Source organism: Poecilia formosa, unplaced genomic scaffold (genome assembly GCF_000485575.1).
Source record: "Poecilia formosa unplaced genomic scaffold, Poecilia_formosa-5.1.2 Scaffold136, whole genome shotgun sequence".
NCBI lineage: Eukaryota > Metazoa > Chordata > Actinopteri > Cyprinodontiformes > Poeciliidae > Poecilia > Poecilia formosa.
In genome coordinates, this window is record NW_006800075.1 from 1680058 (window position 1) to 1701596 (window position 21539).

The following is a 21539-nucleotide window of genomic DNA, read 5'->3' on the forward strand; positions in this document are numbered from 1 at the left end:
CAATTGCTCCTTGTGGGGACCGGAGCCTGGTCCCCACAAGGGAAAACCCTGTTAGGACTAAGTTATGAATTGAGTTTTGGTTAGGGTTAGGGTTAGGTATGTGATGGTTAGGAAAAGGGTAAAGGTAAGGTTTAGGCTGTAGAAATGAATGGAAGTCAATGGAAAGTCCCCACAAAGATAGCAACACAAACATGTGTGCGTGTGTGTGTGTGTGTGTGTGTGTTCCTGAGTAATGTTTCAGGATAGAGAAGGATGACTCTCCTCAAAATCCATACATTCTGGTGAGTCATGATGGGACTGTCTTTTATGACGAGGACATGCGGGTGATTAGCACCTGCAAGATGGACGTCCACAAGTTTCCTTTTGACACGCAGGAGTGCAGCCTGTCCATTGGTTCTGCGATACATTGTGGTGGGTATCTGTGAGTCGCCCCCATGTTTATACACTTTTAAAACAATGATACTAATGAGCAATTAGTAAAATTGTTGCTAAACTATGCAAATAAATTTGATTGATTGATTAATGCATGTTGAAAAAGAATAACTAACTATTTGGAACTATAGTTATGCATCTTCAATAAATATAGCTTACAGAAATAAGTTACTTGTACTGATCTTAGTTTGAGCAGTCAGGAGTTTATTTTATTTTGAGTACATCAAATAAATACCATGCAAAGAGAACGAAACAGATAAATTTGGTTCAGAGAAAAAATCAAAAGATTTGTTTGGGTTACAAAACAGATTAGGATGAAATGGTGATGGATGGGCAATAAATGGAGGTACAATTTGGTGAAGCATTTAATTGATCGAAATCCATTAGTTACACAAGCTATTAAAATTTAAAGCTCTAGATGGAAACATAATAGTCTTTTTGAGAGCTTGAAATAGCTACTAGTATTGCCATTTTTCTCAATATAAGGTTTTATAGTTCTTGTAATAAATTGAATTTTTCTAAAGATAAAGTTATTGATGTTTTTTAGCAGTCAGTTACTGTCCAAAACTGGTTACCTAGCAACCGCTGCTAAGGCAATTACTTCTGAAATTGATAGATATCTGATAGGGAACAATTGTGAGAAGTTTCATGCTTATGTCATCATCCGAGAGATTATTACACCAATCGCTCAGACTCCTTAGCAGCTTGGACCCTCATTTAATTTTCTTTTATCTCCCAACAGTAAAAGAAATTCGAATTTTTCCTTTCTCAAATTCCTCTCGGGCCACACAGTTTTCCAGAGAGGTAATGAAGACACAGGGAGAGTGGGAGTTCCTGAAAATGTCCGTCGAAAGCGCCAACATCAGCTTGTATGATAGGCGTTGGGAACTGCTAGTTTACAAGGTAAACAACGCTGAAAACAAAAATAAGTCAGCAAAGGGGTGCAATGATAAAACAAACTCACTAGATAAGGCAATATCTAGTGAGTTAGATTTAGATTTTGAACCAAGTGTTCAAAATCAACCTTTCTTTGTTTTTAAATGTTGTCAGGTCACCATAAAGAGGAGACCTCTACTCCATGTCATAAACTTCCTGTTGCCCATCCTGTTTTTCCTCATCCTGGACCTCGCCTCTTTCTTCATCGCTGACCATCGAGGGGAGAAGCTGGGCTTCAAAGTCACGGTGCTGCTGGCCATCTCTGTCCTCCTGCTCATCCTTAATGACATCCTGCCCTCCATGTCCAACAAGACTCCACTGATAGGTAAAAAGCCGGGAACTGAAGAGTTTCCATTTGACTTGAGAAACTCAAACAAATGTCACTAATCGCTTGTTTCTGTCTCTAAGCGACCTACTGCATTGTGATCTTTGCTCTGATGCTGCTCAGTCTGCTGGAGACAATCCTAGTAACGTACCTGATAGATAAAGACTCTGAAGATGAACTCGGCTTGTGTGACAGTGGGGAGGAAAAAAATAAACAAATGAAAACAAAGGACTGCAGCACAGGTGAGACACACCCTATATTACTGTTTGTGTGTTTCCACTCATATAAAATGTGTAGTTTTTTAGTTCATTATGTACCTACAATAAATGAATCCCATGCAAATTTTTAAAAAAGGAAAAAAATCCTGCAAAGTTTGTATGTTTAAATAATAAGATGTATCCATGCTCCTTTTTCTAACAAATGTGTTGTTCTTTTAGAAATTAAAAAACAAAATGGCTGCAGCTGCAGCCACAGAGTCTGTGAAGGTGAGAAGCAGCATGAGCTCCTTACTGTGGATGACGAGGTAAGTATCATGTGCATGTTCTATACAAATTATTAGGCTTTTTTACACTTATTACACTTGGTTTGAAAAAAATCAATTGAATGCAGTTTAGAATAAACACACTTCTAATTTAGGAATAATTTATGGTTTATCTTTTTTCTGATTATCTTTTGGTACTATCCGATCTCTTTCTTTGAAGTTGAGTCCGAGTTCATGTACAAATCAGCACAAACATCTCGTGCCCACTGTCACACACGGTGGTGGAGGGTTAATGAAAAACCAACAAATATTTTTAAATTGATGTAACAAATACAAGTCTTGCAAATTAAAGTAAACAAAAGAAAATCTATCTAGCATCTTTTTGCAAATGTTTGTTTTTCTTAATTTCAAAACCTAAAAATAGAAATAAAATGTTGCGTTTTTAAAAATGATAATATATTTCCTAAAGCAGACATTTATCAAATATTAAAAGTTGTCTTTATTCAAACAATAAAGCATATTTATTGTTTGAGCAGATTGTTTTGAGCAGATTTACAGCTCAAAACAAGTTTTATTTAGCTGGACTGTGAACAAGAATAGCTCTGGATTGTAAAGCCTGTAGACCACTGGGCCCAAATCAAACTCCAGAACTCTTTTATTGGTTCAATCTTTGTTTAATATAGGCTTTGTGAAATATGAAATATGTAGTCATTTTTTCTACATAAATATTCAATTTAGATAATCTTAGAACAGGATAAAGTCATGATCAGACCAAAGTTCATTCTGTTTCTATATGCAAAGCCACTTCACGTCTCACTATTCACAGCCCTCTGCACAGTAACACAATATAGTTTTAACATGGTAAGACAATACTAGGATTTCAGTTTCGTGTCTCGTACCACTCGGATTCCTCAGAATAAAAAACAAGGCAGAGATGAGTAGAACAAGGTTGTAAAAAGCTGAATCTGAAAGTAAAATCCAGTGAACCGACTGCATCTATGTGCTGCAGGTGAACAACAGCGACCACTCGAGGGATGCAAGCGCTTTGCTGAGTGAGCTGAAGAAGCTGCAGAACATGATGCATCAACATTTTGGCCCCAGAGAGGAGAGAGTGAAGTCTGTATTTTGGGCAAGGAGAATCAACCGACTGTTCTTTATTTTTTATGTTTTAACTGTTTTGCTCTTCCTGTCCTTCATCCTTATGGAGTGGTACTCTTAAGAAAAAGGAAAATCATTCATTATACTACAATTCCGATCAGTATGTAGTGTTTTAGCGAAAGTTATAGCCGAAGTTTTGACCAAGGATGATGACTGGAGTGGAAATGTCACTGTAAATATTATCTGTGCTTTTAGAAGCGTTCTGTTTTGTACTATAATCAAAATTTATGCAGGTTTGAAATTGAAATTGAAGCAAAGTTTGAGAATCCAGTTAACAATACTTTATAGTCGGGATATTCCAATCCATGTGGGTCTCAATAAACTCAAACAGAAAATTAATACACTCATGTTAACACATGGAGACAATAAAATATAACTAAATTTCCTTCATTCTTAAAATCTAGACCCACTTGGTGCAATTTTTTAAACATGCAACATTTCCTTTCATTTGTATGCAGATGCCTGCCTGGTATATTTTATGCAGCAACACAGTGGGTGTTTATTCCAATCTAAAATATCCAATAACCATAGGCTTTGTAAATAAAAAGTGTGTTTAGGATAAATGTTTTGTACAGGGCAGCAGCACCAGAAGATCCCTGCATGGATGACTGGAATAATAAAGTTTAAGACATTATATCTTGTGTATGAAAAAGGAAAAAGCCATAGTAATAAAACATGTTTTTTGTTTCAGTCTGATCCTCTTGTATCATCCTTCTTTCACCTTGCAGCTCATTTTACATAATAAATTAATCATATTTATTGTCGTCAGCCTGCTATTTTGTGCACCATAATCATATTACGCAGGATGATGGACATTAATTTTACTCATTACAGCAAGTATCTGGTCTACTTGTGCTGAACTCCTGTTTCATACATTCAAGACGTTTAGAGAGTTGTGTTGTGTTTCCTACTAAAGTGAAAATATGTTGAGCTTCAAATGCACAACTATCCAAACATTTATGGATATTGAACCTTTATTTTATCAAATTAAATCAAAATGGTTTTGTTTATCTTATAAATATTACATGAGTATTCCCTATAAAACATTTTAAATGAGTGGATATATTTTAATATCTTATTCAGTTTTCGAATTTGAAAAGGAAAGCATTCATACATTTCAAGATAAGAATGTTTAAAATAATTTTTTTTACAGTAATCCTTTGTCATATTGATCTGTATGCATTAAGAGACTTTTGAATTAATGGTGCCAATGAGTTCACAAATCACCTGTTTATGTTACATTTGCTTGGGGAAAGAGATTCAATTACGATCTCGCCTTGCAGAGTCTTACATGTTTCTCTTTGGAAATTTTTCACCAAAATAAGGAAACAATCCAGACTGAATATCTAATGTACCATCAGGGCACGTTTCCATTTGTAACTTGATCTGCAAGTAAATTTATACATTCATTTTGGAGATGTGGGTGTGGCCTCTGTCTGAGAATGGATGTCTGGAGAAAATGAAAAACCAGCAAAAAACACCAGACCTCCAGCTACAGCTGTGATTTGAACCTCCCCTTTCCAGTACTACACCATGCAGACATCAACTCAAAAGAGACGCTGAAAGGACAAATACGCACGAGGGAGTCAAGATGCTGGTTGGTTTCCTTTTTCTGCTCCTCGTCTCTGGTAAGTCTCAGGAATATTCAGCCTAATGAGTTTAAATTTATTGTTAAAAACTATTTTTAACTATTTGTATATGTTGTCTGCCTGGTACTGCTGCTGAAATAATTCTGAGTTAATTAGCTGATTGTGTTTTTGTTTGTATATACTTATTCTTTTATCAAACTACAAAATAATAGGTTTTCTTACAGACATCCTTGAGAGATAAAGAGGTAACTTTTCCTGGGCTACACACCGACTGTCATAAGGAGTGGTTGTTGGTGGTGAGGAGAGACACAGAGACCCAGGTAGTAGGAGAAAATGATGAATTTAATGAAGAGAATAGCTCAAAATAGTCCAGATCTCAGGCAGCACGGCAGAGCGGAAACATAGAGACTCAGCACTGGTAGCAACTGAATTCACAAAGACTGACACGACGAGCTAAAGCCGACACAGGACTTCACAGTTCTACTGTGCCAGCAGACAAACTCTCATAGACAAGGACCCAACAAGAGACAAAGACAAACAGGTGGGTTTAAATACACTGGGAGGGTAATCACAGGAACAAGACACAGCTGGGATCGATCAAGACAGGGAGGACAGGACATCACAGAGACTCACAGGGAACAGAATCACAATAAACACAGAAAAAACCCAAAAATAAAGACAGAAAACTACGGATCACAACACCGACATTACTAAATAATTAGTGAACTGCTTGTATAAAACCCTGTAATGGTGTCAGCGACAGTCTCATAATGGCCACTTAATGGCCACAATCAATTCTAATAATTACTACATGTGTCTGTGAACCGGTGTTTTTGATGTCCTCATCATAAATTCAGAAGCAATGAATACAAACCACACAGGAGCTAATGCATTTTTGTAGTCAAAATGAAATCAATCTCATTAAAGATTGACAAAATGTGACGGCTGTTTTTGAGAAATGTTTTGCTGTTTGTCGTCTGCAGATGAGATTCATTCTGAGCAGAACTGCAGTTATCAGGATGTTTTGAACTATTTAAACCTGACAAGCAGCAACGAGCTGTACTCCATGACCCGGCCCGTCAAAAACTACAAAAATCCCACGTTAGTGTCACTGGAAGTTCTGCTCTATGCCATCCTAGATGTGGTAAGAAATCATTTATTTTTAATATCTGCTAGGTGTTACAGAATTTTTTTCAAAAGTGTTTGTGATTCATCTTCTTGTGAAAAATATAGAAATATGCAAAATAAAGAAAAGCTCTGAAAGAAAACAAAGGCAGCAGAGAACGGAGTCAAAAACTGTGATTTTATCTCCAGAGAAGAATAATGAGGAGCTCAGTAGCTCATGATTTGTAGGCTACAATAAGGATACCTAGTAGACCAGCACCCTACACAGGGATTCAAAATTCCCTAGATTGTATACCCTGATTAATAAATGCTGGTGACAAAATAGCTTAAAAGAACAAAACTATTGACACTACTTTAAATTATTTATTTATTTATTTTTTGCTTTTCTCCACAAACCAGTTTATGCTTCATTTCTGATAACTGTTGCAGCTGCAGCACAATGCCCTCTCCTTCAATTAGCTCATATACAGAGCAAAAAATGAGCCACAGGGACAGCAAATGATGGTGTGAGTTCCCAGACATGTTGTGACAGAAGAAAAAAAAAACTCAAAATAAAAACATGTTCTTAACTGAGAAACTTTATGCTCACAAACAACACCTGGCCATTCCTTCCAATAAAGCTGAGTTTTTAAGTGTTTTGAAATCCTGAGGAAAAAACTCTCTCCAATTCCTTTCCTTTCTTCTGTAGCTGTCCTTACTTTTGCTGAGCTCAACTTGACTATTTAGTGATTTAAATACTCAAAATTATTTAGAAACAGTTTATTTATTTATTCTAAAAGGAAGAGTGTTATCTTTAAAATTGCACTTAAATCTTGACAAACCATGCTGCTTTTAAAGGTTCCTCCAACATTTTCTAGAAAGCTGTAAAAATAGCCTGCAGTTCTCTACAAGTACATAGCGGTTTCCTCAGAAGCAATCTTATACATGAGCCATACATTAACATCAACTGTGATAATGCAGAAGAAGACGATTTAGAGTTCATTAGAGGAACTGAGTGGAAACGCTTCCTGTTTGTGACTGGATTAATGCCCAGTAATGTTAATGTAATCTAAACTTCACACTGTGTGTTGAAGGATTTTGCATTATGTTATGATTTTGCCTCACATTTTATTCTCTACAGATAGAAAAAGACCAGAAATTTATTCCTTATGTGTGGACTGTCACAGTGAGTTCTTCTGAACAAATCTACCATTTGTTAGAATGGAAACTCTCAGATTTACTGAGAAATTTGTCTTTAACACTTTGCTCTTTTTTCTTTATTTTTCTCTTCAGAGGTGGAACAACGAATACATTTCTTGGGACCCCGATGAGTTTTGTGGAATTGATAATGTTTCTCTACCTACTGAAATTTTATGGAAACCAGATCTTACGATTGAAGAAATGTAAGTATTTATATGTGAATTAGTGTAATCCTCCATGTGGTGCAGAAACATCAAAAAACCCTCACACTTTGCAATGTTTAATCTTCAGGCTGATTAAAAAACAACAACTTGAAAAATAAATATTACATGCCTTTCTGAATCTCAGGTGTGCCGCTAAATGCTAAATGTTTTTCTTTTGCACTTTTGTCTCTTAAAATTTAAATATAAGGTGGTTTCTGCGACTCGAAAGCAACTATAAACATTTGGTGGAAGATTGTAAACTTCTAATTTTCAAGGAAGAGCTGCAGTGCAGACTTGTAATCTTGCAGGACAGAATAATTAGCAAAGCTAACCCACTTATTCATAAGAAACTGATAAAAAGATAAAAGGGGTAAATAAACGGATCGGATGGTAAAGCTCGCAGTCATTGTTGGTCCGTCTGACCTACAGAGTATGAAACAGATGGTGATTTATTTTTACTCCATTACGAAAAGTGTTGAAAGATGTTCATCAGGTCCAAGGAGTGCATACAGGAATACAGGATGAATAATTTTCAGAAAAAGTTTGATCTGAGGACGATGGAGACTCATGTCCTGATGATGGCGCTGCTCACAAAATGATGGAAAAGAGAACAATAGTGCTGGAGAAAAAGGCTGTTCCAGCAACGATGAGGGCTGCTGTACTGGAGGCTCACCAGGCGGAGATGAATGAGATGCTGGAGGTGACAGGAATTAAGAATATGGATGTGTCCAGGGTGGAGAAAATAACGATTAAGACAGGGAGAGGATGACAGCTATAGTGAAATGATGTATCCAGAAATGGTGCAGGAAAGTTTGAATCTGGAGATTTTATTTTTTCCAGGGAAAACAGACAAGCAGAACCTTCAACAATTGAACACAACTCAATATCAGTGACAGTATAGTATAATACTTATTATCCTTTGTCATGTGTGAAGCCCAAGCTTTTCAAACCTCCATAATCACTTAGTTTGTTTGTGTTTTTTTTTATTTATGCAGGACAGAGAAAGACAAAGCCCCTCCCAGTCCTTACCTCACCATCAACAACAAAGGAGAAGTTGAAGTTCAGAATGACCAGGTGTTAGTGAGCACCTGCAGGATGCACATATACAAGTTTCCTTTTGACACTCAGAGCTGCAACCTCACCTTCAAGTCCATCACACACACGGGTGAGAGCACGTTTCCAACACATCTACAAACGTTTTCCACATGTGAAATGTTAAGCGGTAGCGGGACTGATCAAGTTCAGGACAGTCCTGACAGAAAACAACTGTTGACTCGCATCAACATTACCTGACGGCATTAATCGACTGCTTCTTTGTATGTTTATGCTTTCCTCCTTTCTAATTTCCTCCTGTTAGATGTGTTATCAGTAAATGAAATTAACCAACAAGCTGTGGAGAGCAGATAAATAGCCAAGGAAACTTAACAGGAAATTCTGATTAGAAATATTCAGGTGGCTGAAACTAATCATTAATTCATTTTACTTTTGTTGACTTTGCTATAAAATGCACATGGATGTAAATAAACGGAATAAAGACAAGTCTATTTCCCAAAAGCAAGAGCTGGAGAGACACTTAAAGGCTTTTCTGGTAAAAATCTAGGACAGCTGTTACAACATTTCCCCTCTTTTTCAGCCAGGGAGATCCGTCTGCAGCCGAGTGACAACTCTTCAGAGGCCACAGAGTGGTCTCGGGAAGTGATGCGGACCCAGTATGAGTGGCTGTTCATCGACATGATCGTCACTGCAAACAATGCTACCATTTCAACTGATCAAGATCTCGTCATTTATACTGTAGGTATCATTAGTTTTACATGTAAACATCTGATTACTGCCTTAAAAACTGCAATTTTCTTTACTTTTTCTGCTTTAGCATTGAAGGACCTTTATCATGTTCTGTATTTAAACTATGCAGAAAATTACATTTTCACTGAAGTCTGATCTATTGTAAATGCTTTAAAAAAACAGTTTTATTGCATTTCAAGAAGCCAAATTTTGGTAAAACTTTGTCTCAAAGGTCCATTTTCTGCTTTTGCTGAATATTAATCTAAATCTTGTTTCCCAGATCACGATGAAGAGGAGGTCTCTGCTGTACATTGTCAACTTCCTGCTGCCGGTTCTCTTCTTCTTGTGTTTGGACTTGGCCTCCTTCATGATCTCAGACTACGGCGGAGAGAAGCTCAGCTTTAAAGTCACTGTGCTGCTGGCCATTACAGTGTTGCAGCTCATTCTCAATGAAATTCTGCCTTCCTCCTCTGACAGAGTCCCACTCATAGGTCAGATGGTCAGATAAATTTGCTACTTTTGTGCAGGAAACGTGACCTGACTTCATTCACTTTGTCCTGTCTGATCCTTTTCAGCCGGTTACTGCATCGGGATTTTTGCTCTGATGATGCTCAGCCTCCTGGAGACGATTTTCGTGATGTATCTGAGACAGAAAAGCTTCCAAGACACAGAGAGAGACGGATGCATGATCCAGGAATCTATCAAGTCCAACAAAGGCAGCTTTCACAACTGCTACACAGATAGGAGATTAAATTTGTCCAAATACAGGGAAACTGGGATCTTTTTTGAAGTTATTAGTTGTTTGTCTGCAGCTTAACATTTCAAGCTTCTTCATTGAAAGCCAGAAGCAGTATTAAACTCCATTTCTCAACCTCAAAGTTTAAAATGTGATGCTGCGCCATTATAGCTGAGTGAAATGCATGAAAAATCTCCTCTACATTACATAATTTCTGTAAAAATGATATAGCTGTTAAACACAACTGAACTTGATTACATTTTGTTGAACAGGGGAGATAACTAAAACATGCAGGACACCAACCTTTGAGGACTTACACTGGCCATTACTGGCCTAAATGTTAATATATTATCTCTTTTATAAGCAATTATTAACAACAGGCAGCTGTTACATAATAAACATCTTCATGGGTTTATCAATAAAACAAATTAAATTCCACTAATGAATACTTCCACATATTTTATAAGAATATTTGCAATTTTTAAAATATTATTGTTATTATTTTTAAAACAACCTTTCAGGTGGTTTATGGAACAGACTGAACATGAAAAAATAATTAAAATAATCAACATTAAAATCACAGTTCAATCCTTTGCATGTTTTGCTGGTGAAACAATTAAGATTTTAAGTTTTCTTTTTGTTATTTCAGGTAATTTCTGAATTTTAGAGAAGCAAAGATAAGCAGCCTCATTTGGAAATTTTCTGTGAATTTATTTATTCTTTCAAAAGAAATGAAATCCTTTAGAAAGAAATATTTTTCTAGTGAAGAAGAAAAACAAACAGGTTAGAGTGAAAGTGATGAAAATGTCCAACATTTAATCAAACTTCTGCTTTTGAAAAATTGTGTATCTGCTGCCCTCTTCAGGAAATATGCTGCAACAACACTCACGAAGATCAAACACCATAAAGTTAATTTTTTTACAGTCTGTTACAATCACTATAAATGACAGCAACTGATATGTCAAGGCACTTTAAAAACAGCTCCAAATTATATGCAGTTATTTGATGAAGTTTTTGTTACATTCAGCTCAAAACAATTTACTTTATTCCAAAACCAATCCAGTCATAATTATAGCAAATTAGTTTAGTTACAGTCGCCCTAATTATAGTACAACAATTTTGCTTACACTGAGTTGGTACAAGTTTTTTTTTTTTTTTTGCTTAAAAATATTTCACTGCAACAGGCAAACAAAAACAACAACAACAAAATATTACCAAGTATTTTTGGTCTAGTTTACACTTGAAATAAGACAAAACTAACTTATAAGTAAGTTTTCAGCAAGATATAGGAGCTTGTTTTAAGTCAATAATTTCTTTCTATTGATAAAAAAAAAATACTAGATCCACTGGAAGCGTATTTAACATAAAACACAACATTTTACCCTTGTTATAAGTGAAATAATCTTCCAGTGGAACAATTTTTAAAAAAATCAATAAAAAGGAATTATGACTTAAAATAAGCTCCTATATTTTGCTAAAAAGTTCATTGAAAGTTGATTTTGTCTTATTTCCAATGTACTCAGATATTTGCACAAGAAACTAGACCAAAAATACTTGGTGAGATTTAATGTTTTTGCTGTGGATGAAACTATATGCAAACTAATGCAGTTTAATATACTGCCATTTAGTGTTAATTTTCAGGATTCATTTAGAAACTCTCTTTCAGAATCACATGACTGGACTTCAGGTGGATTTGTCTACAACGTGTCTTCTAGTGAAACCGGCGAGATCCTGCCTGGTGCCCAAGAGGTCAGCATTCAGTCATTATCGGTGCATAAAAACCAAAAGTGCAAAAGACATCGCTCCTTTTGTGAGCTGATTTATTAAATCACTTTTTTCAGGACAGAAGCAGCAAACTGCTGGGGGAGAGCTACACCCTGGAGAGGCTTGCAGATGAGCTGAGGGCGATGGAGAAGACGTTGACTCGGCTCTTCAAGTCCAACAAAGAAGAGGAGACGAGTGGCTACTGGAACAGAGTGGCCACAAGAGTTGACAAGGCTTTCTTTTTTTTCTATGTTCTGGTGGTCAGCATTTTCCTGGTCCTCCTTTTCTTAGAGTGGAAAAGTGATTCCACTGACACTTCATGACGTAATTCAGGTCTACATTTATGTAGCTGTGATCCAAGTCAGCATTCATCTGAATAACTGCATCCCGATTTTATTATTATGACCTGATTAATGTATCTGTTCTGTATTAAAGTGCAGTGGTATAAAAGTAAAGCTATTCATCAGACGTTGTTCAGCTGAAAAAAAAATTATTTAGTGGCAGAAAAGAAAGAGGAAACAGTCTTAATAATTGTCAAACATTCACTTTTCCTTTTATCTCATTAATTCATTTTGACGTTATAGTTTGCTGAAAGTGTACAAGCCAGCACAGTAAAATAACATGTTGTGGATTAAAGCTGTTAAAATAAATGAGTACTGAAGGCTGAAAGACAAATTTACTTTACAGAGTTATGCAAAAATCAAATACTTTCAGCTACACAATAGAGCCCATCAGGATCCATTGTAACTTCAACTTTATCAGACTATTAGCATGATTTATGTTTTTCTTTTCCCAGTAACCTAAAGCAATTCAGTCACACCAGTATTATGTGCTTCTGAAATAATGGTCTAAAAGTAGAGGGGATTTTCAGAAAACAAAATCGTTGGTATAAAATAATTTGAACTGATAAGTTTTTTTTAAGTTTTGCTGACAAATAAAAACCAGTCTGCTTTGTTATTGTATAATATTTTGAAGTGAAAATAGAGCCACAATGCTGGCTGCTTGGCAATGAGAAATGGAAATCTCATCCTGTGAAGGTTTTTCCTGAATTAGATGTGCATCCTCAGGTAGAAACGTGTATATAAACCTGGCATATCTCTCTATTATTGTCAAAATAAATGATGTTCTGCACCCATAAATCTGCCTTGGTGGTTCTGGTGATCATTTAGTCCCACAGGATTTCAAAGGATTGTTCTGTCTCTGATATTTAAGATCTTATCTAAAAGCCCAGTTTTCCCATATTGTGGTCGAAGCTAATGAGCTCATCAGTGGTTTCACATATCCACTTAGCACTCCAGTGAAAGTGCTGCTTTATGTCATTAATATTTAAATTATGAGCTGAGACAGGTGGATGCATTCATGTCAAGCATTTAAGCATAACAAACAAATAAGCAACAGATTTCATAACAATTCTGTCAGAAACAAACAGGAAAAATATGGGCCACAGAATTTATATTAATATAGCTTACATGCTGCACCAATCTGTCTGTATCATATTTAAAAAATAGCTTTTTGCCCCACCTATGTGGGCAGAGTTACATCTTTTCGAAAGTGTCTCTTTTGCAGCATGTACTACCACTGCTTCACTTTCTGTTTTGTCTCTTACTCATGATGAGAAATAGCACCATGGCTCAATTAGTGGTCACTGCAGTGGACAGCTATCTAAAAGCCATTTTCTTGTGCTTCTTATGGATTTTTACGTTATAAATGCACACAGACCACTGAAGTGGACACTAAAGAATCATAAAACGCACTATCAACTACCTGCCATTATCTGCAAATGCAAGAAATTATTTTTGTTAAATCCAATATGGCCGACAGATAAAAAAAGCACGCCAACCGACCCAGTCCCTCCTTCAACTCTAGACGACTCTTGCAGGTAAAAAAAAATTATTGTGACATCAGATAACACCTAAAGAACAATACTACTGATGTATTAGATGCAACAACTTTGTATTTGGAGAAAATTACATCTGATCACCTAAAATAAATAAAAATATTTTTATTTTATTTTATTTTATTTTTTACAAAATTTATTTTCCTACCTTTTTTATGCCTTAAGGAAATAAAAATAATTGGAAAAAAATCCTGAGACAAAGAATCATAATTCATGTATGAAAGGATTAATATATGTCATGTAACAGTTGATATGATTTTTAATGACTTTGCAAGCTTATTTATGTGTTTTTTTTGGATATTAGCAGAATATAGACAAACATTTGTAATTGAAATGCAGCGTCTGAGACCAGAGCAGTGGATATAATTTTGCTACAGCCAGAACTTTAGTCACAGTTTTCATATCTTCCGAAGTATGTTTGTGTATTTAAAAAATATTTTTATGGGGTTTCAAGCATGAAGATATCAAAGATAAAGTTTAATCGTGTGTTTCTACATACAAATAAAAAAAATCAGAGCACTAAATGTTGCAGATTCCATTTAGTGGTTTTAAAAACCTGTCCAGATAAGATCAGTGCCACTCAGATGTTGAGAGAAAATCTAAAATGTGTTTTCATTAAGCAGGAATCAGTGTGACAGTGTGCACCCCTCCCTCCGCAGCAGGCAGGGCAGCGACATAAAAACATGAGAGCACAGAAAGAGTCGACACTAATCTCACAGCGAAGATGCTTTTACGTTTCTTTCCTCTTCTTCTCCTTACAGGTAAGATAACAAAAATGCATGGAGCTGTAACTGGACGTTTAAGCTAAATTTAGCGTTTTATGAAAAGAAAAAATATTTTATAATTAAGTTAGCAGCAGATCTGTTGTTAAAAAAGAAATGTAAAATATAGCTCAGCAATGAAAAGTAAAATATTCTTTCCATGTAACTCCTTTGTTTTCCCAGAGATTTAATTTTTCTGTTTCTCTTTTGTGAGCTTTTATTTGACCTCACAATCTTTAGCAATAGGAGTCAAAGACTTAGATGCATTTACAGTAAGTTAAGAGATAAGTTTGATTTAGAATGAAAAATATCCTTATGATTTAGATGGATCTAGAAATTTGACAAAGTGATGGGAGTTTCTACGGTTAGAGTCCATTACATCAGCGGTATCTTATTACAGCTCAGACCACAAACCTTCTTACTCAGGCAGGAAATCCTTGGCTGTTGAGAGCAAAATGTCTGACAGACTAATGAAAATAAATTTCCAGTGGAATTATTAGTGATAATTCCCAAGATACATTTGTGTTTTCTACTGATGTTTAGAATGTTTCTTTTATTTTACTTGGTATGACTTAAGCTCAGCCATGCGGGGAAAATGTTATCTTACCTAAATAGTATATGCTGTGTATTTGCACCCCAACATGAGAAACAGGTTGGGGAAGAAAATGCTAATGCACCAAATGGGATTATGCAGGAAATTACCAAGAATTGTCACAGCAATGAAAAGGTGTTTTTCATAAGATACATGAAAGCAAAAAATCATGATACTTTAGTAGATGTATAGTTTGCTGTGTTTGGTTTAATTATTTACTGTGAATTTTAATTGATTCCTTCTCTTTCTTTCTGCTTCCCAGATGCATTTGCTGAGAGTTTCCAGCAGAACCTACAGCACAAAATCTTTGAGCAAATTCGAGGTGGAAAACTTTTTCTGTCATATCCTTGATTAAGATTTGTGTTGAAATATGATTCCAGCACATAATTTCTAGTTCTGGATATTAAGAGTAGAATAAATGCACATTAAGCACATTTATGAGCCAGAATCCCTCAGAAAACATTGTAAATGTTCATCTATACCCTGATTATCACATACATCTGGTTTCCCAAATCAAGATTGCTAAGGTTCTTCATTTAACGGGTGTCATTTGTTCCAATTGATTTTCACACACTGTGTGTTGATCTATTTTCAGAAAGTGAAGTGCCAGCTCAGGAGGAATGCAGTTTTCAAGCCGTCTTAAACTACCTGAACATGACCAAAAACAATGACAAGTACACTTTGACCCGACCCGTGAAACACCACAGGCACTCAACGTGGATCTTCCTGGAGATGAAGGTTCATGCAATTCTTGATGTGGTGAGTTGTCTGCAATTTTTCCACATATTGCTGCTTCAGTTTTCTCTGTCAAAGATCAGAAACATTTTATTGATTAAAACAAACACAATATATTTGACTCAGGTGATGAACTTTATCGCTTCTTTGTGGACAGCACAGTTTTGTATAGTTTGTTTTGTTATTTAATAGTTTGTCTTTGCCCACAGAGAGAGACTGAGCAGTCTTTCTTTTCATATATTTGGATTTATTTGGTAAGTGTTTTGTTTGTGCCTAGAAATACATCATTTAACATAAACCCTACCTGGAGTAAAAAAATCTGTTTACAGTGCATGGGACAAAGTTTTGCTAATTTCTTTGCCACCCATTGGTTACTCATCCAAGAAATCTTGAAGAAACCTGTCACAGAACATCTAAAATAAAGCATGTTTGTTTGGTTGCACTGCAAAAGCACAAATCTTACCAAGTAATTTTGGTCTAATTTCTAGTTAAAATACCTTAGCACACTTTGAATAAGACAAAACTACCTCTTAGGTAACTTTTTTAGCAAGATATAATAAGTTATTTTAAGTAAATAATTAATTGGCAGAGTGCTTCACTTATAAGACATTTTTTTCATGTAAATAAAATTATCTGCCATTGGAACAATACATTTTCATCAAAATTAAGGAATTATTGACATAAAACAGGTTCTTACATCTTGCTAAAAACTTAATTGTAAGCTAGTTTTATCTTATTTCAAATGTACTAAGATATTTAACTAGAAATTTGATCAAAATTACTTGGTTAGATTTAGTGTTTTTGCAGCATGGGGTCCCAACGGTGATATAACAATTATCAGCTGTTACAAATGATTAATGGCATCTGCTGTCTTACTTTACTACTTACTCATTAGGTTTAGGGACAAATCACTTCTACAAATTATCATTGTAGTTAGAAAGCTTTTTTGCATCAATATGTAAATTCATCATCTAAAAACTTAAGTTTTGTATTTAGTCAGATTATATATGTATAAAATAAAAAAAAAAAAAAAAAACCCTGAAACTTTTAAGTATAACACAAAAACCTTCAAAATCTGTAATGGTGAAGACGCCTATCTTCAGCACTGTATTTGTTTCAAATGGCTCTTTCTTTTAATTGTGCAACTCTCCTTGTTTGTATTCATCTCTCATTTTGAACTTCCTTGCTAATTTGTTTTCTTGTCTAGAGATGGGACAATCAACATATTTGGTGGGATCCAGAGCAATTCTGTGGGCTTGATCACATCTTAGTTCCCACTCAACTTTTGTGGATTCCTGATCTGACCATTGAGGAGATGTAAGTTTAAATTCACCTAATACTTTGTCTTTTTCAAACAACTTTAAAGACATGATTACGTCATCTAGATGTGTAAAAGGACAGAGATTCTGTCTATCTTATTTCAATTTAAAAGTAACGAAATTCATACTCAGCCAGACGAAAACTAAAACTGAGAGTAAATGTATCGCATCCAAATCTTAAAGTGAGTATTTGCTGTGATTCGCCATCCAGGACAGAGCAGGACAAACCCTCTCCAAGCCCTTATCTCAACATAAAAAGTCACGGCTGGGTTGAATTTAGAAACGACCAGGTGGTGATCAGCTTCTGCAAGATGCAAGTTTACAGATTCCCTTTTGACATTCAGAGCTGCAACATCTCCTTCAAGTCTATCATGCATCCCAGTGAGCCTCCAGTCTGTTCTCTTACCTACAACTGATTAAAGATTATTAAATACTATCAGGTATGTACTGTAGGATGAAATAAGCCAACTGTTTCTCTTTAACATTTCACAGGTGAAGAAATAGCATTATTCTACAACAGCAATGACACAGAGATCACAGAGGAGTCTCGTGAAGCCATGCAAACGCAGTTTGAGTGGCTGTTTCTCAGCATGACGGTCACAAACGAAACGGTCAACCACTTTGGCTTCAACCAAACAATGATCATCTACACTGTAAGTATTTATCCGCATGTGTGGAGCATAAACGTCTTCATATTTATCTGTGACAAATCATTGATCACCAGTTTTTACGGCAATGTCAGTCGTACTTCACTGCCAACACTAAAAAAAAATAAAAAATCTTACCAAGTACTTTTCGTCTAGACTCTACTGCAAACATCCTACTTGAAATAAGACAAAACTAACTTTAAAGTAACTTTCCAGCAAGATATAGAGGCTTGTTTTAAGTAAATAATTTCTTAATACTGATAAAAAAAAGTACTTTTTCTATTAGTGAATAAATTAACTTATGAGAAAAAAGGCCTTGTTACAAGTTACATAATTTGTTAATAATAATTATTCATCAATATTGAGGAATTATTTAATTAAAACCAGCATCTATATCTTACTAAAAGGTTACTTAGAAGATAGTTTTGTCTTTTTATTTGAGAAGATATTTGCACTAGAAACTAGACCAAAAGTAGTTCTTAAGATTTTGTTTTTGCAGTGAAGATGTAAAGCACTTGAAAAACCGTTACAAATCGGGCTCTTAACTGAGATGTTAATTGGCAAACAATTTGATACAAATTGCCTGTGATTTGTTCTCTTTTATTGGGATTTTCTTGCATTTTATGGGCATTCTGGCATGTTTTTAACCTATAACATTAGTTCCAGTCAGAAGAAAAATGTTATTAAATCTAAAAGATTACATTAAACAGAAATCTGCCACGGTATTAATAATTTTAGGATTATAGAAATCTGCGGTTTCATTATCTGTCAGCCGAGTGTCACTTTCTGAAATTAAAAATAAATCTTAAACTTTCTTATGAAATGTTAAATTTCTTTGACAGATAAACATGAAGCGGAGGTCTGTCCTCTACATTGCAAACTTCTTGCTGCCCGTTTTCTTTTTGTTGTGCCTGGACTTTGGCTCCTTCCTGATGTCAGACACCGGTGGAGAAAAGGTTGGCTTTAAGATCACGTTGCTGCTTTCAGTCACAGTCATGCAGCTCATCCTCAAAGACATTCTGCCCTGCTCATCAGACCGGATTCCCCTCACAGGTAAAGACAATTTGAGTTTTATAAGCAGCTCCATCACATGCTGCATCACCATCATGCTGATGAAGATGCTTTTCTTTCACCAGTGGCGTACTGCATTGGGATTTTCACGCTTATGTTGGTAAGTCTCTTAGAGACAATTTTGGCGATTCATCTGATTGGTAAAGATGAGCAAGAGGAGGAGAAGCAAAGAGGCGATGATAGTCAGGCGGAGAAAGGCTGTTTCACAGGTGAGACTAAACTCTCTACAAAAATAGGGATTTAAAATCAATCTGTCATATGAAGCAGAATTAAATTCACTGTTTCAGTGGTAAAGAAAAGGAGCCGCTTACCATCGGTTGAAAACATGTCAGCGCCGAACAAAGAGGTAACTACTCGTTTTCCAGTTCAGCACTTTTACAATCTCTACTTTCCAGTTTGGCTGTAATCTGTGTTTTGAACCACATCTGCAGGGCAACACAAGCAGGAATACAGACGTGTCCCAGGCAATAGAGAAGATTTCAGACGAGCTTGGAGAAAGCAGGAAAACGATAACTCTCCTCTGCAGCAGAAGTTATGATAAGAAACCAGGCTACTGGACGGGAGTGGCTCAAAAAATCAACAAGGTGTTTGCTTTCATTTACATCATATCAGCCATCTTGTTTTTGTTAACTCTTGCTATAATGTGGTGTCCTCCTCGTGAGCAGAAATAAAACCTGTTCAGATAAGTTCACTTTTTGACTTGATATTTAATGTATGCTTAGTGTCCTTCAGAACATAATCTCTGATTAATACTGCATGTGTTTTTGACACCAGTCAAAACTCTTTGGCATTCTCTCTGCAGAGAGAGAATGCAGGTCTAGCATTGAAAGACAGAAAAAAGGATTTTGTTTTTCAACATTAAAGTGAGTCCAAGCATACATCCAACTCAACACAAATTTGGTCTCATTAAATGAAATGTATAGTTTGATAGTGAAAGTACAGAGCTAAATCTGACAGAAACTCTGTGGGATCACCTGATTAGAGCCGTGAACAAGAAATGTCTTCACTTTATAAGTTAAGCAAATATTGACGAATCTAAATATGGATGAAAACAAAGAGAAGGTTGAATGCTGAAACTGAAGTCTGAACAACAGTACTATTTTAAAGTTGTGAGTACATTAACAGCGCAGACAGATGTTTCATTTTCAGTGTAATTGTACATGTTACAGCTATATCACAGTTATATCTGAACTCATCAGCATTTTCTCACTTTTGCTCTTAATAAAAACCTGGTATATTGTGTGAAATTGATTCCTGTATGCATTTAAGATGCAACTATTTGACTGTTTTTACATTGTGCCCACACACTCTTTCATGTTGCAAGGACCATAAGGCTGGTGATTTACGGCCGACATATTCTTTGCCCCCCAGAAAGACATTTGGTCTTATCTGTAATTATAAATAAACTTTTTCCTTTGAAAACACATAAATATCACATTGTATCATCTGCTTACATATGAAGTGGTAAAATACTTACTGAAATGTACTTTCAGATCAACATTTTTTTTTCTTTGGTTTCTTACTTTGTATTTCCTTTTAATTCATGTAAAGCATTTTGAATTGTCATGTTGCTGAAAATGTGCTATGTAAATAAAATTACCTTACCTTAAATTATTTTTTAAAATCATATAACAAAAACACCACACAAGTCATGAATTGCATTAGTTTTATGCAGTGAACAGTTTCACATAAGTTACACCTTGAAAGCACAACATCTTTACTCCTGTAAAATTCAAGTGATCCTTATTTTGTTATCTAATAAACATGCTTATGCTGAGTGTTATAATTCATGCAGGTGTCTGTCGATGTATATTATCTGTATGACCTTAACAACATGCAACAAGAACAATAGTAATTTGACTTTAACCTTTAAACACTTAGCCATGAATTACAATCACTAATTTTTAAGGTATATCTTCTGGATTATATGGAAAGCATAAGAAACGTTGATGCTTAAGTCTTAACCAAAATTCTTAAACAGATTTTTGGTCTTGACTGTTAATCTGAACATGCTTTTTATTTATATACTATTCCACAGTAACACCAACTGTACATTTTCAGCAGTTGTCCTGCAAGAAGGAAAACCTCCGTCCAAAGTCAGTCTTTTAAGAACCTGCTCCATATTTCCATATCACTATCTCTGCTGAATAAAAAGCATCCCAATCCAACTGCATAATTCTGCCACCACCTATCTTTAGAGTGTGGATGGAGCATTCAGGACTTCTGCATCCAAGACATTAAAGTCTTGGATGCTTATTTATGCTGAGGCTACATTAAACACAGGTTGACCATTTACAGATTAGGCGACCTACAAAGGCAACAGCTTGCAGAGGGGTATCAGATTAAAAGGAACTAAATACTATTGCATGCCACACTTTACAGATTTTTGTCTCCACATTTTGAAACTTTTTTTGCGGTTGTAATGTGGAAAAAAATAAAAGCATTTAAGAAGCATGAATGTTTTTGTATGGCACTGCATTTTATAAGGAAGTGAATGAAGTTCTGAGGCATTTTAAGATTCTGTATAGACGAGAGGTTTTTGCCAAAAGTTACCATATAATTAATAAAGCATCAGCAAAGAGTTCTGAGAAAACTCTGAACTTGGATTAAACATTTTGAAGCAGCACACCTTACAAGTCCCTTCCCTTAGCTCTGTGGTACACTACAGCCTTCCTCCCACAGCGGACTCTGTCGTGAACGTGACAATTTGGCAGTTTTCCTGTAACATAAGGTTGAACGTCGATGAGTGTTATTGATACTACTAACGCTACGTTTACACTGCAACCCTAAGGGTGCGTTCACACTGC

The 21539-nt window shown here is 35.5% G+C and overlaps 3 protein-coding genes and 1 long non-coding RNA gene across 6 annotated transcripts in view; all 4 read left to right on the top strand.

Annotated features, from left to right (window-relative positions):
- The window catches only part of LOC103145182 (5-hydroxytryptamine receptor 3A-like), a 15842-nt gene extending 11814 nt beyond the window's left edge, over positions 1–4028 (top strand). For 2 of the 3 annotated variants that reach the window (XM_016676575.1, XM_016676579.1), the window contains 6 exons: positions 242–411; positions 1175–1335; positions 1483–1693; positions 1777–1935; positions 2131–2216; positions 3184–4028. In XM_016676575.1, the coding sequence (XP_016532061.1) occupies positions 242–411; positions 1175–1335; positions 1483–1693; positions 1777–1935; positions 2131–2216; positions 3184–3393 (997 nt within the window). In that variant the 3' untranslated portion in view covers positions 3394–4028. The remainder of the gene's footprint in view (positions 1–241; positions 412–1174; positions 1336–1482; positions 1694–1776; positions 1936–2130; positions 2217–3183) is intronic. The other variant, XM_016676576.1, reaches the window with a different exon arrangement.
- A 793-nt stretch (positions 4029–4821) lies between these two features.
- On the top strand, positions 4822–12847 carry LOC103145167 (5-hydroxytryptamine receptor 3A-like). The gene is made up of 10 exons (XM_007562503.2): positions 4822–4960; positions 5905–6065; positions 7167–7211; positions 7319–7428; positions 8424–8593; positions 9062–9219; positions 9491–9701; positions 9786–9926; positions 11613–11695; positions 11788–12847. Exons 1-10 carry the CDS (start codon positions 4924–4926, stop codon positions 12031–12033), a joined length of 1362 nt encoding a protein of 453 aa, XP_007562565.1. The 5' UTR covers positions 4822–4923; the 3' UTR covers positions 12034–12847.
- Positions 12848–15201: 2354 nt separating this feature from the next.
- Positions 15202–16043, top strand: LOC107837353 (uncharacterized). The gene is made up of 3 exons (XR_001663375.1): positions 15202–15282; positions 15556–15719; positions 15905–16043. It is a non-coding gene; the product is annotated as an uncharacterized LOC107837353 (long non-coding RNA).
- Positions 16044–16775: 732 nt separating this feature from the next.
- Positions 16776–20101, top strand: LOC103145183 (5-hydroxytryptamine receptor 3E-like). Its single transcript, XM_016676583.1, has 8 exons — positions 16776–16802; positions 16903–17012; positions 17226–17395; positions 17507–17667; positions 18504–18714; positions 18798–18941; positions 19020–19078; positions 19164–20101. Exons 1-8 carry the CDS (start codon positions 16776–16778, stop codon positions 19401–19403), a joined length of 1122 nt encoding a protein of 373 aa, XP_016532069.1. The 3' UTR covers positions 19404–20101.
- The last annotated feature ends 1438 nt before the right edge of the window (positions 20102–21539 follow it).